General features: G+C 36.7%; 1 protein-coding gene across 1 annotated transcript; it reads right to left on the bottom strand.

Moving 5' to 3' along the window:
• Positions 1 to 354: 354 nt before the first annotated feature.
• Positions 355 to 20600, bottom strand: SERAC1 (serine active site containing 1; the record flags this gene model as incomplete). Its single annotated transcript, XM_009582193.1, has 13 exons — positions 355 to 640; positions 2568 to 2711; positions 3195 to 3377; positions 3922 to 4019; positions 6764 to 6864; positions 7666 to 7807; positions 8633 to 8783; positions 11653 to 11815; positions 13459 to 13572; positions 14965 to 15093; positions 17144 to 17265; positions 19262 to 19393; positions 20511 to 20600. Coding segments are annotated over 13 exons (1706 nt in total), but the record flags the coding sequence as incomplete, so codon positions are not given.
• Between the last annotated feature and the right edge of the window lie 48 nt (positions 20601 to 20648).

Below are 20648 nucleotides of genomic sequence, written 5' to 3'. Positions count from 1 at the left end.
AACAAATAACCACCTCAGTTAATTGTTTCTGATCCTCTCTATAAGACGTTACTCCCAGATGTATATTTACTTTAATGAGACCACCTACCTCCAAGAGCAAGCTTTTTTTTTTGGTGAAAGAAAATATCCTGGGCATTCTCCATAGTCCAGCTGTGTTGCTCCAGAGGGCTATCTGTAGACTAAGTGAAACTTTTCTTCCCCATCCCCTCCCAGCCAAATTGCTGGAGAATTTACACACATTTTGTTGACAGATCATGGTCACTATAAGCCAACACACATTTTCTTTTTGCCAAGTTTATAGGACTTCAGTTTGTATTTGTTTTGAATATATTTTAGAAATAAGTTGGAGAGGTGCTCAAGTTGGAGATGTACTGAAAATTATTTTAGCAGCAGATACTATTGACATAGTATCTTTGTAGTTCTGCAGATCCACTAACAAATGTTAGGAGAACTTACTGTGTTACACTAAATGGAGGAAATAAGCAGCCAAGGATGGCAAAAACTCAGTCTCCAAGTTCTTGGGCTAAAACATCCTGAATGAACTTCAATGTACGTTGGTACAGGAAAGCATCCTTCTTCTTTGGCTTACAAATATTTAGATGATTAACATCCACTGGAATAAGGTCTCCAATTCCTAAATCTGGGAGAGGGGGGGAAAAAAAAAAAAAGAAGAAAAAACTACCGAAGTTCGTAAAGTCACCTAGACTGAAAAGCACATCTTGCATTAGCAATTTTTCTCTCAAAAGCAACTTCTCCTGTCTTCAGTTTAACTGTTTTGTCTTCATTATTTTTTAATGTGCTAAAAGCATCAATACACACTGTTATAGTCAGATAGAGCTATACATTGCTACAAAACCCACACTGGTAAACCATGAAGTCAGAGTTCTACTATCTTTATTAGGAATACACAAATGTACCTTTCTCCATACAGACAACTTTGAAAAATCAAAACTTCATTGACCAGCACCTGACTGACAGCAAAGACCTGACTGAAGTTTAAGCATTGACATGAACAGGGATAGGGTTTAATCCAGGATGTCCAGATTCTGATCATCACTAACTGCCCTTTATATTCCTTATAAAATACTTTGATGTGGAGATTAAAAATGGGACTAGAATGAACCCGAAATATAGTACAAATCACTACACACATTTCCGGGGAAATGAAAAAATTACATTGCTTAATTGTAGAATACAAGTATTCCATTTTCAGCTACTGGTTTTGGGGCACACTCCAGCATTTATTCTTTCCTGACAGCTATCGCTACTAGTGAACTTCCCAGTTAGGATGCCACATTCCAGTTTACCTATTCACTCAACCTCCTGAGAAATCCTCCATTTTGCTTGGAACTCTGTATCTGTAACCATGCAAAATTACACTAGAGTGGGATGAAGTTTGCTTTCATGTGCCCAAGCATGCATGTAAGAAACAGTGAGTGCACTGCTTGTCAGCCTGGGTTTTCAACAAAACGAGTGGCATGCCACTGAACCGTCATGTACCCTCTAAAGGCTTTTGAGAGCTCATGTGCTGCATTGTGTGTCATCTCTAGAAGAGGAGAAATATGCTACAAAATTATAAGTGCACAGTGCTTATTTGTGCACTCTGTCATCCAGCCCTCTTTTTCATTTTATTTTGTCAAATAAAAAAAAAATTAATGCCCAGTTTTTCAGTCCTTGTCAATAAAATTGCATCAGCAACATTTTCGCAAACAATTGCTTCTTGAGAAGACATACTGAAAAAAATACTGCTAAATATTGACTCAGGAAAACAGGGATGTACAGTCCGCCTTTTTCAGAGCAACTAACCTTGCATTTCACCTAGTGGATTTAGCTGGTGGAAAGCCTGATCTAAAACCCAACAAAGCAATGGTTTCTGTTCAAGGCCTTACGGGTACCTTGGGCAGTGCAGAAGAGGGTTTTGCTCAGGGAAAACTTGAAAATGTCAGACTTAAAACAATTTTTGAAGTTAAACACCCATAAACAAAGCAAGAGAAAGAACTGTCTGGTTTTCCCTTCTCCTACAAAAGGCAAAAAGATGGAGGGAACTCTCAGGAGGCAAACTCTATTGCTTGAGTACCTGAGATATGGAAGACAAAGGATTCTTAACAGTGAAAAACAGCTTTGTCACTTTTTCTTTCCATTAGCAGTTTACTAATTTTCTTTCTTATTTTTTAAAGGAGGAAATAGCTGGAATTTGCGGGAGCTTCTGAAACACTATTCAGCCTACCTATACAAGGATAAACAACAGTTACTCATAATTACAAAGGAAAGGACTACAACAATGTAACATTAGACCAGGATCTACCCTGTTTTTTTTAACAAGTGTTACTCGCATTTAGAAAAATCAAAACAAACAATTGCTATGCTAAGATATAAATGTAGCTGCCTCTGATCTCAGCAGGGAGACTGTAGTTTAAACTCAGCCAAAAGTTTAAACAAAAAACCCCACAACATAACAGATGTATTTTTCTAGGTCTTTTTACCGTATCATTTATAATCCTTCCTCGTTATCGATGCTTACATGAATATATACAAAATTAAATAAATTAAATGGCTATTTGACTTACTTGCTGATTCCAGAGGTACAACATGCAGTTTTATCATGCTGCCTATGTGTGTTGGTAAGGTTTCTGCAAAACTCAGCACTGAAAATTTCTTATCTTTGGCAAAAGAGAGGAAGTCGTCATTCAGCTCTTTAAGGGCAGGAGAATCTGAGAAAGAGCAACATAATTTTTGCAGTGTTATCTTGAACATAAGATTATAGCATTTGTCTGGCAAGACTGCATTCCTAAAGAGATGTTTTGGAAAAATTAATACTCCAGTAAAAGGAGTAGCATTTTGTTTGTAATCCCTTTTTCCAGCTATCATATGCAACAATGGTTTATTTCTGCATAGCATGGAATTTTTTTAGAAGATAAGAATCTGAAGTCCAACACATGTTGAGTTACTACATGGCTAAATGGTCCAAACTACTCTTCTATAAACTTGTTCTGACTCCCTTTTTTCCCCTCGCCTCTGCAATCAAATGAAACAGTTACTCAAAATTACTTACAGTAATTCAACACACAACACAAAATATAAAAACGTTTTTTTTTGTTCTTATCCAGCTTTTTCTGACAGCACGATTAAAAAAAAAGCATCATGAACAGATTAGCATAGATCCCCGCTGTTAAATGGTAGCAAAGAGAGCGTACCCTTGCTGAGTTCTTTAACCTCCACAGACGGAAAAAGAAGATATCTGGCATTTATAGAATATTCAGCCAGCTGGGAACCATGGTGAGGTACGCTATAAAATATGATTCCTCTGGTGTTGTTTACAATTTTATCCATTTCTGGATTCTTGGAAGCATCCACCAGCATCTTTTTGACTAGAAGACCTGGCAACAGAAACTGAATTAATGCAGGGATTTAAACCACTGTGAAAATAACGATCGTGCTATATTACCCATGAAACAACTAACCATATTCTTTCCTCAGTTGATTAGCCTTACTTTATCAAATATGTAAGATTAAGTTGGAAAAAACCAAACCAAACCTGAGGAGGCATTAAAAGAAAATGTCAATGAATGATACAAATCCAATTTTGGTTTGCTTTAAGTGTTGCTAATGACATTTACTATATGCCTGATCATGGAGAAAATTTTGCCTCTGGATTCCCATTTACATGAATTTCAGCTCACTGATTTTGTGTTTTTAAATCAACACAGTAAAAACAAACAGCAATAAAAATCCTTTCAAAATCTATATGCTATTGAATAAAATGCATTAAGAAAGTAGAAATCTATTTTCCATTTATGGTCTTTGCAAATTTTTTAGATAAACTATTCTGAATAATTGCATTTCAGACTGAATTTGGCTAATAGCTTATTCTGAAATATAACAGCAAATAACTACTTTATATCAAACAGGCAATGTGCTTACCACCCATGCTATGTGATACCCACACCAGAGGTCTGTCTCCAATCCCAGCAGCTTTGAGCTTGTCAAGAAGCTCATTGCTCCTGTAAGCAATAGACTTCCTGCAAAGAAAAAACAAACATAAGGATGATAAAGCATGATAAGTTAAAAGGCAATGTTAAAACAGAATGAATTTTCAGTGCTGCACGCTTATGAAAGTGAATTAGGTACGTAAAACATTAATTACTTAATTATTGTTGCTACATTGAAAAATGCCAAAAACTTTTGTAAGGTTGGCTTCACAAGGACAACAGGAATTCAGCTAAATTCAGTTTCTTAATCTTGCTAGAAAGTTTTTTTTTAATTTCACTCACCACTGATTTCTTTTAATTCGACAAATCTCTTTATGGAGTTTTAGATAGTTTCATTCACACACTGCAGAAAATTGTGTTTTCATTTTATGACAGCATCATCAATGCATAATGAACTTTATCCCCTGAAACAAGAATATACCTAATGTCTGACAAAAATGTACTTTGCTAAACAATGCTCAAAATGTGGGGCAATGTACAAATTAATAGCTAAGTGCATGATCAACCAATACATTAAAAAATCACAGATAATGTCTGTTATACTTTCCAGACAATAATCTCCAAATGCTTTGTACTGGAATAGTATAAAAGCACAACAATCTCCACTTTATAAATGAAGAGAATGAGCTCTGGAGAGGGTAAGCTACATGTTAGAGGTTGAAAATGAAATCTGTTGTACAACCAAAACCAAACCAATGCCAATTCCCAAGCTTTAAAGTGCAACATTGTTACTCCTTGCAGTGTAACAAGAATCAAACATAGAAGACCCTTGGATAATGAAAACATCAGGATATTGGGGCAACAACTGTGCAAAGTAATTCACTTCATCTTTATTGGTTCTCAGCATTCTCACTAGGAATTGCTTTTATAACACATACGAAAAGGATACTCAAACGTGTCTTCTCGGCTGAACAATAAGCTTTAGGATAGCTGAGAGACATAAAAATTCACTTTTGAAACAGTGAACGAGCCTATACACTTAGAGCAATCATAAGGTTGTCATTCTACTGCTACATCTTTGTTCGTGCTAGTTAAAAATATCTTCAATATCTTTCATTTTTTATTAACTATATCAAATTATAAATAATCAAATACTCCGCTTAGGTGACCAAAAATAGCAGGTAATGTAATTTTCCATTTTTTAATGAAAAAGACATTATCTTAAAATAAATAAAGAAATCTATGTTTATTTCTTTTTCAAATTTTCTTCCAGTATACTTACTCCAGACTGACACAGGAAAAAAGTTCTCTTAGAATCATAGGATCATTTAGGTTGGAAAAGACCTTTAAGATCATCAAGTCCAACCATTAACCTAGCACTGCCAAGTCCACCACTAAACCATGTCCCTAAGCACCACATCTACACGTCTTTTAAATACCTCCAGGGATGGTGACTCCACCACTTCCCTGGGCAGCCTGTTCCAAGGCTTGACAACCCTTTCCGTGAAGAAATTTTTCCTAATATCCAATCTAAACCTCCCCTGGCACAACTTGAGGCTGCTTCCTCTTGTCCTATCGCTTGTTACTTGGGAGAAGAGACCAACACCCACCTCACTACAACCTCCTTTCAGGTAGTTGTAGAGCGCGATGAGGTCTCCCCTCAGCCTCCTTTTCTGCAGGCTAAACAGTCCCAGTTCCCTCAGCCGCTCCTCATAAGACTTGTTCTCCAGGCCCTTCACCAGATTCGTGGCCCTTCTTTGGATGCAAAACAAGGTACAAGGTCTCTCTACAAGGTCCAGTCTTCTTTGGACCTTGTAGAGGTAACCACCTACATGTTTTTTACTGTCATTGTTCTGCCTAATTTCAAATAGGCATATTAACAGCCATGTCTTCCATATTTTTTCCCTGCTTACATGCTTTCTTTAATGCAATAATTGCATCGATCCTTCATATATCCATAGGGAGGAGGGAATGAACAAGTACCAAGCTCCCAGTCTATTATACACATGCTGAATTTTTTTCTCCCCTACACAAAACATAATCAATTTTCAGATTCTTAACCTGTGAGCAGTCATGCACATGCCTTCACTGAAGTACACAAGTTGAATCTACAGTGCTAGTTACATGCTTAAGTATCCGCATAAGTGTTTGAAGGTCTCAGATTAGGATCTGATGTAAAGATCACTGAACTCAGTTACTAAGTCTAAAATCCATTCAAGCCAAATAACCTTTACAGGCTGAAAGTATTTTTATTTTTCAGAAGGACCATGTTTGGAGGTAGCATCTTCCTCTGACCTACCTGGTTCATGGTCAGTAAAAACGCAATTCGTCTGACAAGGGCAATTACACTATCTGACCAAATCCAATACAGTTGCTGGTTTTTATCTATCAAAGACTTAGATGAATCTCTTTCCAGGGATTAACACTTCTTGAATAAAATTACATGCTTCATTTTTTCAGGAGTATAAAGTCATAATACTGTGATTTTTTTGCTGTGCTTGTAAAGCATTATTGGGTCATTTTAAGTTTAAGAAATATTCTCCTTAAGTTATAAAATTGACGTTATATTTACATCATCTAATAGCATAATTCAGTGTCTCCCCTAAACATGAAGCAGAACAGACTGTAAGAATTTAAGAAGTTGCCACAAGTAGTTATCCATGAGGCTAAAAAGCTCGAGCATTCCATTATTGTACCTAATGTTTTTCCAAACTTGATTTTCAAATGCATCAGGAGAAGTTAAATTCACTGTTTCACACCAGGTGATCCCAAGGATCGGCTTTACAGTTCTCCCTCCTGCCCCCACTCCAAACTGCAGACATTACATTTGTTACCTGTGAGCCTCAACAGGACATTTTGCTTTCCAGTCACTCAAATGGGTGTCATATTCCACAGATACGATTCTAAGGGCAGGACAGTCTGAAGCCAGCCATGTCTAAATTGAAGAAAAGGGAAACCAAAAGGAGCTTGCAATTGAAGTACTTAACAAACTCTTGCAAGCAATTTACCAGCAAAGGAGTAAAGATGTTACTATGGGGACAATATCAAGCAAGATTTCTCCTCTTCTGTTAATCCCCAAATATACCTTACAGCTAGACTATTATTCTTTTATCACATGCTGGCGAACTCTAGCCGGTTTCCCAGCCACAAAATAAATAAAGGATGGAGAAGGATTACTAACTTGCACATTCCTGGCTCCCTCTCCTGGGTGAAACAAGAATTACTAAGATTACCAACAGGACTGATCAGTTTAAGGTTTACAGGGATACTTCGGTGGTTATACCAATGTGAGTTACTTGAAGCAGTAATTATTTATTTACCAACAATATTTAAACAGCAATCTCTAAAAATTGAGGTACTCGGACACCTATGTAAGAAAGGATACTTAATTTAAAATGTAATTTTATGTATCTCTTTCTCAGCAATAACATTCCATCAAAATAAAAAAAAAAAGAGCATGAGGAAAGCAGCCATTGCCTCCTCTTTCACTAGCAGGATAATCATCGTGACAGCATTAAATTTAGCAGGGATTTTCCTTTGCAAGAACAACCTGTTCAAAATTTCAGCTTGCTAACAAAAATACATCAGGAACTTGGAAAGTGCTACTTGTATAATAGACTACAAGTCATTTGATTCAAAATAGACAACTGCTAGACAGTGTAATTCTAGATCCTCTGGACAGCTCTCATTAATGAGAAAACAGCAGCCACATGCGAAAATGTTACTGTCTTTTTACCTTTGGCCAACATTGACTATAGTCCTCCTCCCCTTGTGAAGCCTTTTTATCCAAATGCCGGTCAATGTCTTGCTGCCGCCAGGTTTTAAATGCTGCTCCCAAAAGACCATGAACAAAGAGGATGTCTGCTCTGATGGGCTGACTGATACAGAAAAAGGAATTTTTAAGAGATGCATATTCTTCTAGCAAATTAAATTTACACAGAACTTTTAACCTAAGGAATGCCAAAATACTATTTTTAACACTGTATGTGATATCTTATGGACAACATTTCATGACATTTCACGATATTTCAAGGAGGACACTCAGATCAAGACAAAAAACAGGGATCCACCCAGAAGAGAGAGATATAAAAAGAGGTATGGAAAGTACCCACCTCACAAGTCGTATTTTTATATAATGAAAAACACCATTCTCTCCAGCTACTGTTAATGCAGCTTGATAGTTCCAGCTTTATCGTCAAATTAGATCTTCACTGTAACCTGACTAACACCAGTGACCCAGGGAATAGTTGCTACTAAGTGACATACCATGTTGAAGTGGTATCTGCTTCAGCCCCAGATACACAATCACTATTAAAAGAAGCTGAAGCTGTAAATTTACTGCATCTTAGGCCAACATGTGCTGCGCCAACAGAATAATTACAAGGCACTGTATCCCAGTACAGCCAGTGCAAAGGTTAAATGGTTGCAATGCATGCAAAGCAACAATTGATCTCGTGGTTTGTGTTTGGATTTTTCCATGCAGTACAATAATACTCCTTTCATGGCTATGGACTGCTCCCATCACTTCTGTTGTTCTCCTATTTGAGGATCTAAATTCAGTCCTCTCAACCCACCGAAGAATAGGAGGAGCAGGTGACATGAGTACAGCAGCACTCTGACGTCAAGTCTTCCAAAGTTTTGTACCTGAACAGTATAAGAAGTAACTCAAAGTTCAGCATGTACAATATCTCCTTCTGCTTTACCTGCTACGATATTGTGGATGCAAGACATAAACACCATCTGGATACTTTTCTTTCACTGTGTCCCTGTCTAGATTAGCCAAAGCTCTGGATGCATGAGAAGACTGAATGACATGGGGGGATTTCATTACTTCAGCAAGTACAGAAACCCAACCTACATTGAAAAAATAAAGCGGCAGGTTAACTAATTAGGAACATCATCCAAACAAAAGAATTCAGAAACATCATCCTTCAAAGTATACTTGTGAAAATAGATGTTAAAACTGAAGAGTGGTAATATCAAAACAAATTATGTCAATCCACTCTCTTTACTGCACGAAAGCCAATGTTATATAAGTGGAACCTCCAAAATGCAAAAATGCAGAGTAGTGAGGAGGCAATGTATTTTAGTACTGTTCAGCTTATGACCTGAAGGAGATCCCCTTCTCAGAAGAAAAAGAAAGTATATCAGCAGGTCAGGGCAGCTGTCAGAGAGAGAACAGCTCTCGAGCCTCTTTTTGCAGGTAAGATGCAAGAAAGACAGAGAAAAGAAATGTCCCAGAGAGAAAATGAAGTTTAAAGCATAAGACAGACATAGAAAACAAACCACAGGAATAATGGCAGGTGGAAAAATTGATGCTTGCTGTGAGAATACAACAATTTCTAATTTTAAAATCCAGTGTGTGAAGAACTGTTCAAGGAATTAACATGTCCTTGCTATTCTAAAAATAGTATACTATTTACACCTAAGAAACATAAGAGAATTAATGAAGGAAACCTTTGAATACATTCCTCAATAAAATTTTAAGTCACAGCTACCTCAAGAAAAAACAGACACTTTATAATACTTTAGCTAAGATGTAAAATATAGTTTCTTAGACATAGATGGGGATGTTCATGGACTACTGAGAAATGCAAAGGACTATCTTTTATACACACACAGACACATATATTTCTATAAAATCCTGATAAATCTTGTTGCTGTTAGCAAGAGTGGTCTGTAAATCACAATTACATTGAAGTCAAGTGCATGAAAAAAACCTGGGAAGACTTTGAAGAGAGATTTTCAAATGGAGGCTGATTTGAAAAAGAAACAATGTACTTAACGAGCACTGTTTCAAAATCATGCACAGTACGTTGTTAATAAGATAGCCAGCATGTTGCTAATTCAAGATAGTTAGTTCACTATGGAATTAGGAAAAGAATGAATTGACACATGAATTTTGTTTAAATGAAGTACCTTTGAGAACTGTCAAAAAAAAAACCTTTTTAAAGAATTATGTATTTAAATTACATTTCTAAGCAGAATAGATGTTGACCGCTGTTCTCCTTAAGAAGAACACTATCTAAAATCTATTTTCAGTTCTCCAAATACAATGAAAGACTGCCAAGCTAGTCTGCTTAAAACTAGCAAGGTCTCTGGTTTTGCATTTCTCTTCAACGAGCCAAGACAAAGGGTCAAAAATAGTGTTCAGAATCCTTCTGCCCCCAGATACCCCATCACAGCTACTTCACAGTGCATCATTGCTTTTCTTCCTCTTCCTGTACCAGCAGTTTTTGCAAAGGAAAAGAGCCTTAGAGGTTCTTTCTTCTTATGCATCATCCAGCAACAAAAGAGAAGTCTTAACAACTCTTGACCAGCAGCATCCAACTGCTCATCTCTGGAATCCGGTTCACTGTCTAAAATTCCGTTTGCACTGACAGCTCCGTCCCAGGGAGCTGCTGACTCTTCTGTTACGATCTCTTCCTCTACACGTATGGTTTTAACAGTCATCATAAGAATGTAAAATGGTGCTAGAGCTCAGATCAAAGGCCTTTGTAGCCCAGCTATCCTTCACCCAAAGTGAGCAGTAATGGAAGTTGCGGAACAATAAAAGAATAGAGCAATAAAAGGGCAAGTATATAGTACTGATTCTCCACTATACCCTCTCAGTTTTCTACAATCAGCTTGGCTTCTGTGTGTAGAGCTTTATGGATTTTTCTTTCCATGAATTTGTCTAATCATTTTTTGAAGCTTTGTAAGTCTTCAACAATCATAATGTTTTGTGGCAAGTTTTAGTTTGGTCACACATTGTATGGAAAAAAAAAAATATTTATTTGTTCTGCCTCTTGATAATTTAATGTACAAGAGCCTTTGGTCTTGTATTACGAGAAACAGCAGATGCCCATTCCCTCTTTGCCTTTTCTACACCAGTGAGTATTTTATAAGTCTCCATATTATATTCTCCTTCAGTTGCTTTTTTCGTACTAGGTGTCTTAGTCTAGTTATTTGTTCTTTCTAAAAATTTGGAATGGCTGTGGTAAACAACCTCACGGTCTTTCCCTGTGCCTTTGCTACTCTCCTTTTTGCAACAGGGAGATTAAAAATGCACACTGTGCTTAAGAGGCAGACACCAGCTCAGACGTATACAAATACTGATATTTTCTATTTTTCTTTTTATTTCTTTCCTAATAAAACATTGGGAATTATTTATTTGGTACAGAACTAGAAGGAATAATTTCATTGTGATATTTAGGGGGTATTAAAAAAAGGGCCATCAGAGCAAAGCTTAGCAGAAGTTACTAGCCTAACATGAAACAAGGGAGGGCGGGAAGACATGTTTCACTTTATTCCAAAAGGTAAGAACTGCAAGCTGGTCTGTTCCTTTATGAGATTAAAACACAGTCAATAAAAAAAAAAAAGTTAATCTACACGGTAGATGATCTGTAAGAGTAGGAAACTCAAAAGATTTTTGCCAGTAATGTGAACTGAACATCAACTAAGTCCATATTTTCACCATCCATCAGACTTAGAGCACTTAGTTCTCTGTAGCACAGACATATATTGGCTAGACAGCACACAGGAGTTTCTAATCAACACCATCTAAACTGTCTATACTTGCTTGTATTAAAAAAAACGCAACAACACCGCCTCCCCATTCCCCCAAATATAAAAAAAAATACCACTGCCATGGTCCGTTGCATTTTACAAAAGCATTGAATCCTCTGAAAATTTTAGAATAGAAATCTGACATTCAGACTGCTTGCACATGCTTTCCTTTTACCTGCACGTACTATGGACGAATGAAGACGTTCATCCAAAGCCATATTTCCAATAATGCGAATTATGTTCCTTTGTATTTTTGCTGAATCTTTACGTAGCTGGTATATCCTCTGTAGTAGCTGAAGGCCTCCTTTAGCTTCAATTTTATCACAGTGAGAAGAAACCTACCATTATACAGTAAATATAATGACAATAAGTAGATGTTCTGCAAAAGATTCTTTGAGATGCTGTTAATTCACAAATCAGGGAATTTTAAGGAGCCAATAATGATGCAGAGACCTTATTACATAAAAATTCTTATTAATCTAGAATTTATTATGCCATAGTTGAAGAGGAAGTAAATATTTTAATATGCTAAATGCATGATCTCTATGAATTGACAACCTGAAAGATGCTAAGTGCCATGACTCTACTCTCCTCCACATCTGAGGGAGATGAGATTGCTCTCCACTTGGCATAATCAAATTTCAACTAAAGTTCAAGAGTCTGAACAGGACAATTGCCTGCATTTGTTAAAGCACTATCTCAACCAGAACTACTTGTCTTCCTGTTCACCACCTAAACTGCAATCATTATAATCCCTTCTCTTTGAAATGCAAAGGTATTTCTACTAAGTAGTACTGCTATAACCATCTGATCTTAAGGGCAACAATAGATTCTAGTCCAAGCAGATGAATATGCACAATTAGTTGTAGTGTCAACTACTGATATTGGCCAAATGCTTATGACTTCAACATGTTGTCTACAGTGCTTAAAAATGTGTGGTAGTTATGGAACTGCTGATGTCCTCAAGTCTGTGGCTTTCAGCAAAGACAGACACACATTAGGAATGAGTACAGTCACAACTTTTTTAAACTGAAAATCTGGAATAAAGCAAATTCTAGACTATTCCATATAGTTCCATGTATATGGAAGATGTGAAAGGAATACTGGCAAACTGCACTTTATCCATCCCTACTATCAATAACAACTTGGTATTCTCAATGCTGTTTCTCAGTGTTCTAGGCTTCTGAATAATTAAGTGCACACTGAAGAGCGCAGCAATAGCAATCAAGAAGAATTATTGTTACACAAAATCTTCCATACTCTTCATCTGTGTCTGCAAAGAACGGACTGGTCCTGGGAATGCACTGCATTAGCAGCATGCTGTGCAATATTCTGCCCAAAGGCAGTGACCCTTAAAGGAGGGACCTTTGTGATTAGCCAAGGTTTGCATTCCATTCTGGCTTCTGATTAGAGTGAACTCATGAGGCTACTTTGCTTTCTGGAAACCTGGCACTAGAGTTAGATTAAAAGCCATAAGAAGAGACCGCTTGTAAGCTTTCTGAACTGATGTACACCAACTTACACAAATCCACACACACTTTGCACTGAGAATTTCACATTACCAGTATCTTGCTTACTGAGAAGCTGCAGAGTGGAAGCTGCTCTGAGTGCCAGTGGGAGGTAGCCCTACACAGGAAAGACTTGTTAAAGCCATCTGGACTTAAGGCACTCTCTCTCTCCTTCTTTTCTGTGTCAGAGCTGCCCTTTTACTTCTTGAAAGATATATACAGATATACTACAGAGCAACTTATATGGGCTAATTAGAAACAATAACAGAACTTACATACACTTCCCACAAGAAAAAACGAGTTTGTTATGCTGCCTTCCAATTCACATCAGTCTCAGTTGTCTGAACATCCTTACAGAAGGGGTGAGGGGTAGGAGACAAGGAAACGGCAACTCCTTCCCAATATATGAGACAGCACTAGAAAGGAATGTTTATAAATGTAGCTTTTCAGTTATAGTTTAAAGGACAAATTACCTTAGAATGCTGTACTAAAGCTTGCAAGCAAAAGAGTTCCACTGTCTCTGAAGGGATTTTACTCAATGTCTCACAATATGGAAGTCCATTTCCTCCAAAACACCATAAGCCTCCCTGAAATGAGAATCAGTAAAAATTATACCACATTCCAACTGGCTACATAAAATAAGCATTTCTAAACTAAAACGTTAAATGTGTGTAATGATCTATAGAAATTGCTATAAAGAACGCACAGCGTGCATGCATTTTTCAAAATGTACAAATTATGCAACAGTACACCACAAAAATATCTACTATTTTTAACTGAAAATATTAAATAGATTTTCAGTCAGTAGTCTCCATAGTCTATTAACTTCAAAACATACAATAAAGGGGGAAAATGTAGGATTTTCATTTTGTTAATGAATGTTGTCTTTTAAGATTGTTTGCTTAAGCATAAAAAAGCAAGAATCAGACTGCATCTAGACTTCCATAGTTGCAAAAATAAGAAGAGGAGGAAAAAAGGTCTTCAGCATGGTCTCTGAAGACCAGTCTCTCTCAATTATGCAGTAGGAAGACCAGCATAACCTCAACAAAGAACAGTTTTCTAGAACAGCGTGATTATCAAAATGCCTCCATGTGTGGTGTCTTACCAAAGCTCCCTTTGTAGCAAGAGCTCTGGCTGTGAAAACAATAAAGGAGTCATAGTGTAAAAATATTACACATAATTGTGTCACAGGAAACAAAGTGTTATTGCACTCTGAAATCTCTAAATAAAGCCTGTCAGGCATCATCATTAAAATATAACAGTCATTTTTATTATTGTATGTTACAAAAAATAATAATCACCGATTAAAAAAGTCACAACTTTTTAATAAAAAAATAAAATGCACAAAAGATAATGGATGACACTGGCATTACAATTACTATTTTTAAGCAATAACTGCACTTCAAATGACGTTCCTAAAGACTCTTAGGAAGTTGTTGGACAGATCGAGTTGAAGAATTCCTAGTTTGCAAGTCCAAACAGACCACTAGACTATTCCAATTCTGGTTTTGGCAACAGTGACCTTTTACAGAGAGACATTTCCATGTGATATAACAGTTTACTATTTAAGGTGTGCTAACAACTTATCAGTTGCTAGTAAAACTCAACAGAGGTTTAATCATCTCAGCAGTGAAAGAACACTCAAACAACAGTAAGATGAAATGTGAAAAAATCATTTTTTGAGCACTGCAAGGGGAAGGAACTGTTCCGGACAAAATGTTGAAACATCTGCTTTATGGGAAAGCTTGTAAGTAAAGGTATAATCTTTCACTAGACCAACTAGTACAGCTGGGAAAGATAAACAAGCTTTCAAGCAGACAGACTGTATGTAGAAGAGATTTTACTTATGTTGTACAGTTACAAAGTCTCTGTATTTCTCTTCCTCTTATAATGCTCAAAAATATGGAAATAGGTTTGTATCTTTGAGCTCTGCAGGAACAAAGAATCCAAATAGTTCTATTCTGCAGGTGGGAACTCACCCTTTGTGCAGCAAGAGTCTGACTACTTTCACGTAAAGCAAGAGATGTGAAATACTGGACACACGGATCAAGACCAGTCTGAGGTAAAGATACTAACAACAAGCGAAGTTCATCTTCTATGGGATAATCCTGTGCAAAGTAAGGACAAATAGCTTTTAGTTCTGTTCAAAGCATGAAGCAAAACACAGAGAAAAGAAAGATCTGAAATAATGTAATCAGCCACATTAATAAGGCCATAAAATACAAACTCCGGTCTTGGAGTGCTCTGCAACTTTGGTTTAATAGTTACGCCTGTGAAGACTTTGGAAACTGATAATTCTAAAACCACCGGGTGATGAAAAGTAAGCTTTAAATGTCATACTTTAGTGGCCTTATTCTAACAGGTCCAGAAGGGCAAAAGAAAAAGCAGTTCCTCTTGGCACAGGAAGCTTAAAAGTTCACCCTTAACTACACAGTAATTTTGGTGCTGCTCCATTAAAATGAATGTATAAATTACTAGTAAAAAATACAGACAACATTTCTTTTAATCTTTTATCTTTAAAATATTCATATAGTTGTTGGTTTAATAATCCAGGGTAGGTGACAGGAAAACAGATTCAACAAAATAATTTTATTTGCCCAGTCACGGAACTTGCAGTTACTCTAATCCTTGCTACAATCAGAGATGGAGACCTATCTGATGCGCAGAGCAACACTTCCTGCCACAATGATTTGCTTCAACTTCCTAAGCAGCAGATTGGGAACTCTTAGCTTCAATCACCTAGTAATCATACTGCTGAAAAAATAAAATATATACAGAACCGTATACTAGTGTAACCTACTACTTCAGGACTGACAGGTACAGATCCACCATCATGTAATGTTACAAAGATAATAAAGCAAAAACTGAGAATATCGCTACCAATCAAAGCTGGTTTTCAGAGTTTTGTTGGATAAGATGTACAGGTATTCTCTGACAGGGACCTTTGCCAGCATTCACTCTATTAGCATTACAAAAGACCTCTTATATTATGCTTTGTGTACCAATTCTGTTTACTGAAGAAGCTGATATGATGACATGATTGATCAAACCATCATATATATATACTAATTGACATAATATATATATACTAATTGACATAAAAACAAAACAAGGTCAGATCTATCCAATACGGATTTGTTGGTACCCAAAAGCTGGCAATGAAGAGGTGGGCGTACAGCAGGCTTAGGCATAAAGAAAACAAGGCTGGTAGATCTTACTGTAAGTAAAGAGAATGGGGAAGAGCGACATCTCCACCTCAGAACCTTTGGAGGCATTTGGGAATTTAAGACAGATTACTTAAAGCTGTTCCAGATGTTACATATTTGCTTGTCTGATTAATTCTCCCTTACTGTATCGAGGTACAATGCATTTCAGCAACTAAAATCATACTTACTGAATTTTCTGTTGGAATACTATTCAATTAAATCTAACAAGTACCGTGATAACTAAAGTTAAATAAAACTTAGTTAATAGTAATAATACTAAAGCTCATCTCCAAACGCTTTCTATAACTTCTAAATTCACACATAAGTAGATTTAAGATATCAAAAGGAGAAGACAGCAGAATTTTTGGTGAAAGACAGTGAGCATGTCTACATTAGTGATTCAGTGTGTTGGAGGAATTTTTCCAGGCAGCAAATCTGCATTACATCTGCACTTGGGAGTCACATGGTGCAGTCAAAATGATTTCCCTACTTATACAATCAAGGTTAAAGCTGCATGCCAGAACGCTATCTAGAGCACCACACTAGCAGGAGTGCTCTCTATGCATAGGATTCTGTCAGTACCAACGAGGCAATCTAGGATGTCTTAATATAAGACTGCTTTGCATTGCCTATTAGGTACAGACAGGCAATGCGTGCATCAGACTGGTAACTGGCTCAAACTTCACTGCTAGTAAATGTGTAATGTGGACATACAGTCCGAGAACAATTATTGATCAAACACCCATCCTTACTTCTTTCCATCATGCCATTCACTAATGCAGATACACCCTAGGGGCATATCACTATATTATAGTTTTGTATTTTGGTCTTGATTTTACTAGTCGTTAGTTACTTTAGAAGAAATCTACTTTAGTATGGTTACCAACAACGAAAGCACTAAAAGCAAACAGGCAAGCAGAAGTCATCTAATACCTACTTTTCATTTACTTACATTCTTTATTTTTGGCAATGGTGGTGGAGGCAGGAAAAAGCGAAGGTCAACATCTTTGGATCGAGCCAAACCTATAGCAGTCCTTTGATCACAGGTTTGGGCAACTGTACCATACTGATAATCTGTAGTACAAGAACTTCAGTGTTAGGGTTAAAACTAACCTTAAATATTTCATTTGGTTTTAAATGTAGTATCTGATCTACTTTGTTAATATACTTGAAAACAGAACCACCTCTCTGCAATCTACATAAATAAGCTCTGATTTTGTAATCACAAATTCCAAAAGACAAATTTTGCAGTTGTTAGACCAGCACTATACTGAAGAAACCTGGGCACTAATTGTTCATTATAGACCACTTTGATAAAGGTCCTCAGATATAAGTTGAACACAAGCAAATACAAATGTTCAGTATTGCCACTGTGAAAGGAGTACGAAGACTACAAACCCAAGCTTAATCCCCTGGGCTTGAGTTAAAATTTCAAAGGCATATGCATATTTTTTTCTGCATACAGTATTAAAACCCAGAGCCTTAAATCCAAATGCTGCCAAGACATAGACACCTAATTTTAAATGATACAAAAGCTATGCTTCAATAAAATTGTTGAAGTCACAAAATCAGGTGACCTCAGAAAAGACAGGATAGCACTAAAGTACAGTTTTAAGTAGCCCTTCCTTACTGAAGATACAAAACAAGACTTTCAGTTACCCTACTGAAGGGAAACCAGACTTAAACAGTAACTACTGTTCCTTTCCAAAACCTAACTATTTTATAGCTGGAGAAATTGAAAACTACATACTGAAATTAAGTGGCAAACTGAAGGAAAAGAAAATATAAAGTGGATCAATACTTATTCTATAAAAATTAGTTTCTATCCTTGTTACTGTTATACAATTCTACAACAAAACTGACAAGCCATCTAAAATATACTTTTCACAGTCACAGATCTTTTTTCTTTGGTGCAGATCACTTAGAGCTGCAAATTGAAGTCACTGAAGTGGTGCTTTGGACAAGCAGAATACCGTTACGATAACAGGTATGCTGAACAATTTGGTCCTAGCTGTGAAAAGTTAGCAAGTTTTCAGTCTTCCAGTTTCGGAATATCAGGTTAAAAAAAAGCCCGTTTCCCTCATGAGGTAGTTGGCAAGAATAATTAGTGTTTCCGAAACATCCAAATACTACAGCAAAGGAGATAACAAAAAGCAACTAGATCCCCAAGTACTGGCCAGCTTGTGCACTGCGATCACATGCTAACAGTATTCTCCTACAAACACGAGATGATTACACTAAATTAGTACACATAGCTTCAGTTTTGGTACAGCCTAGCTTTCAAAAGTTTTCAAACACAGCTTTTTGATGTAAACTGCTTGGGGTAATTAATTAGAATTTTATAAAGGCAATCTGAAACAAGATAAATCCCATGGCGTGGAATTGCACTGGAAGAGTGAAAGGTCCTCAACTGACTGGATTACCAGAATAAGAGAGTCAATATTAGTGTGTCACCTAGTTTATAAGGACTAGTAATGGAGGGGGGAGGCAGACACACATATACACCCGCCTCCCCCTTTAATTGGGGTTTCAAGAATATTCACTGCTAGAGGAACAGGGAGGACTTATTACTACCAAATAATAACAACTAGGATGGAAAATGGCTTACAAATAATGCTTGCACATACAAGTCCTCTACCTCTAGTTTGTCATTACTACCTATTAGCTCCTAACCAATTTTTATTAACTGAACCATGGTCTTAAACCCGCTCCCCTACAAAGCCTTATAGAAATCACTGCCAGAACTAGTGACCTTGTTAGCAGTTCCAACAGAAAAGCTAAGGAACTAATGAACATGAACTGCTCTCCCACAGCACAGCAGTGGCTGCGATTCTCTGGTGGGGAAACAGAGAGAGGCCTTTACTGCAGATACACACTCTGTATCAGAAGTATTAGGAAAGAAGAATTACTTGAAATGTAAATAAACCCCCCACATTTTAGACCAAATTTCAGAGCTTATTTACACTCCTTGCAGCTACTAGCCATTTTTATGTTGGTAGCAGACTTGGAACAGCTAACTGAGACTTTGTCACGTTTCTGGGATGAATTAGGCTACATCAGCATACGTTACCATGCCAGTGACTGTTGTTTGCCAGGTCTTGTACAGCCTGCAGTCGGACCTCTTTGTCTTTTGACTGACTTCTCTTTAAGAGGAGCCATAAGGCACATTCATGATCTTCTCCATCAAATGTACTGAATTGTTCTTTTACCAGGAAACAAATAAAAGTCAAGTTATTATTGATGAGCATTTTAACAGTCACATTTCTATTTATTGAGTAAAAAAAAAAAAAAATCTGTTTCTTTTAATATTTGAATATTAGTTGTTAACAGTAATTTAGAGTGTAATGTTTTGAAATTCAATTAGTACAATAAACAATGACAGAATGGCATTAGTAAAATGCTGATCCTTAAATTAATAGGATGGTTTTGATTCATTTTAGTGGCACCAAGTTGATATTTCATATATATGTTACACATACACACCCTGGCTGGCACTTACCAACCAGAATTGCCAGCTTCCAGCAGGTGCTGGAAATTATTTGCAACTCTCGAGGCTCTGACCTTGAACAATTAATTTCATAGCACCACAGTGGAGGTACATATTGTTATAACCATTTAACAGATAGTTAAATGAGAACAGATAGTATGCCTCAGGGGCAGAGTTTCTTATATGAATTGAAATTCTTATTTTAAATTACTCTAAAAAGCAGTGACACACTGTTAGAAAAAGACAGTACTGTTTTCAGTTAATATTGGCAATTCTGATGAAAGCATAACATACTTTTCTAAAATGAAATTTTAAGAGTATTTGGTCCCCCAAACACCTTTTGTGTACAAAACTGGTATCAAATATTAGCCTGGTATCTTAAGCTTCAAATCTCATCTGAAACAGGAAAAAAAACAATTCAAATCTCTTCTTAACCATTACTTTCATTTACTTTAAGAAAAGGAACGGTTTTAATACATGGAAAAGATACTAATATTCTAAATTAATACAGAAAATTATAGTAACATTACCACTGTTTCAAACTCAAAAGAACATGTTGCCCAGAGAAGTTGTGGATGCCCCATCCCTGGAAGTGTTCAAAGCCAGGCTGGATGGGGCTTTGAGCAACCTGGTCTAGTGGAAGGTGTTCCTGCCCATGGCAGGGGGATTGGAACTAGATGATCTTTAAGGTCCCTTCCAACCCAAACCATTCTGTGATTCTATGATGATTCTATGTTAAGCTTGTAAGAAAAATTATTTTACATTCTACAAGGATTAGGTTTTACTATTAAAAAACAATAATCGTAGATAAAGCCATGCTTTCAATACCTACCATTAAAAGGTCTCCGGAAAATTTTAGCTTCTGTTTCTAGAATTTTCCTCACTGCTTTATGGATTTCTTTTCTGGCTTGGTATGTGATCCCTATGAGAGTATTTTTAGATTACTGGAAGTCTGAAAGACAGTTCTATT

The sequence above is a fragment of the Fulmarus glacialis genome, unplaced genomic scaffold (assembly GCF_000690835.1).
Source record: "Fulmarus glacialis isolate BGI_N327 unplaced genomic scaffold, ASM69083v1 scaffold42927, whole genome shotgun sequence".
NCBI lineage: Eukaryota > Metazoa > Chordata > Aves > Procellariiformes > Procellariidae > Fulmarus > Fulmarus glacialis.
Note: the sequence above shows the minus strand (reverse complement) of the source record. Positions and strands in the feature narration are given on the sequence as shown.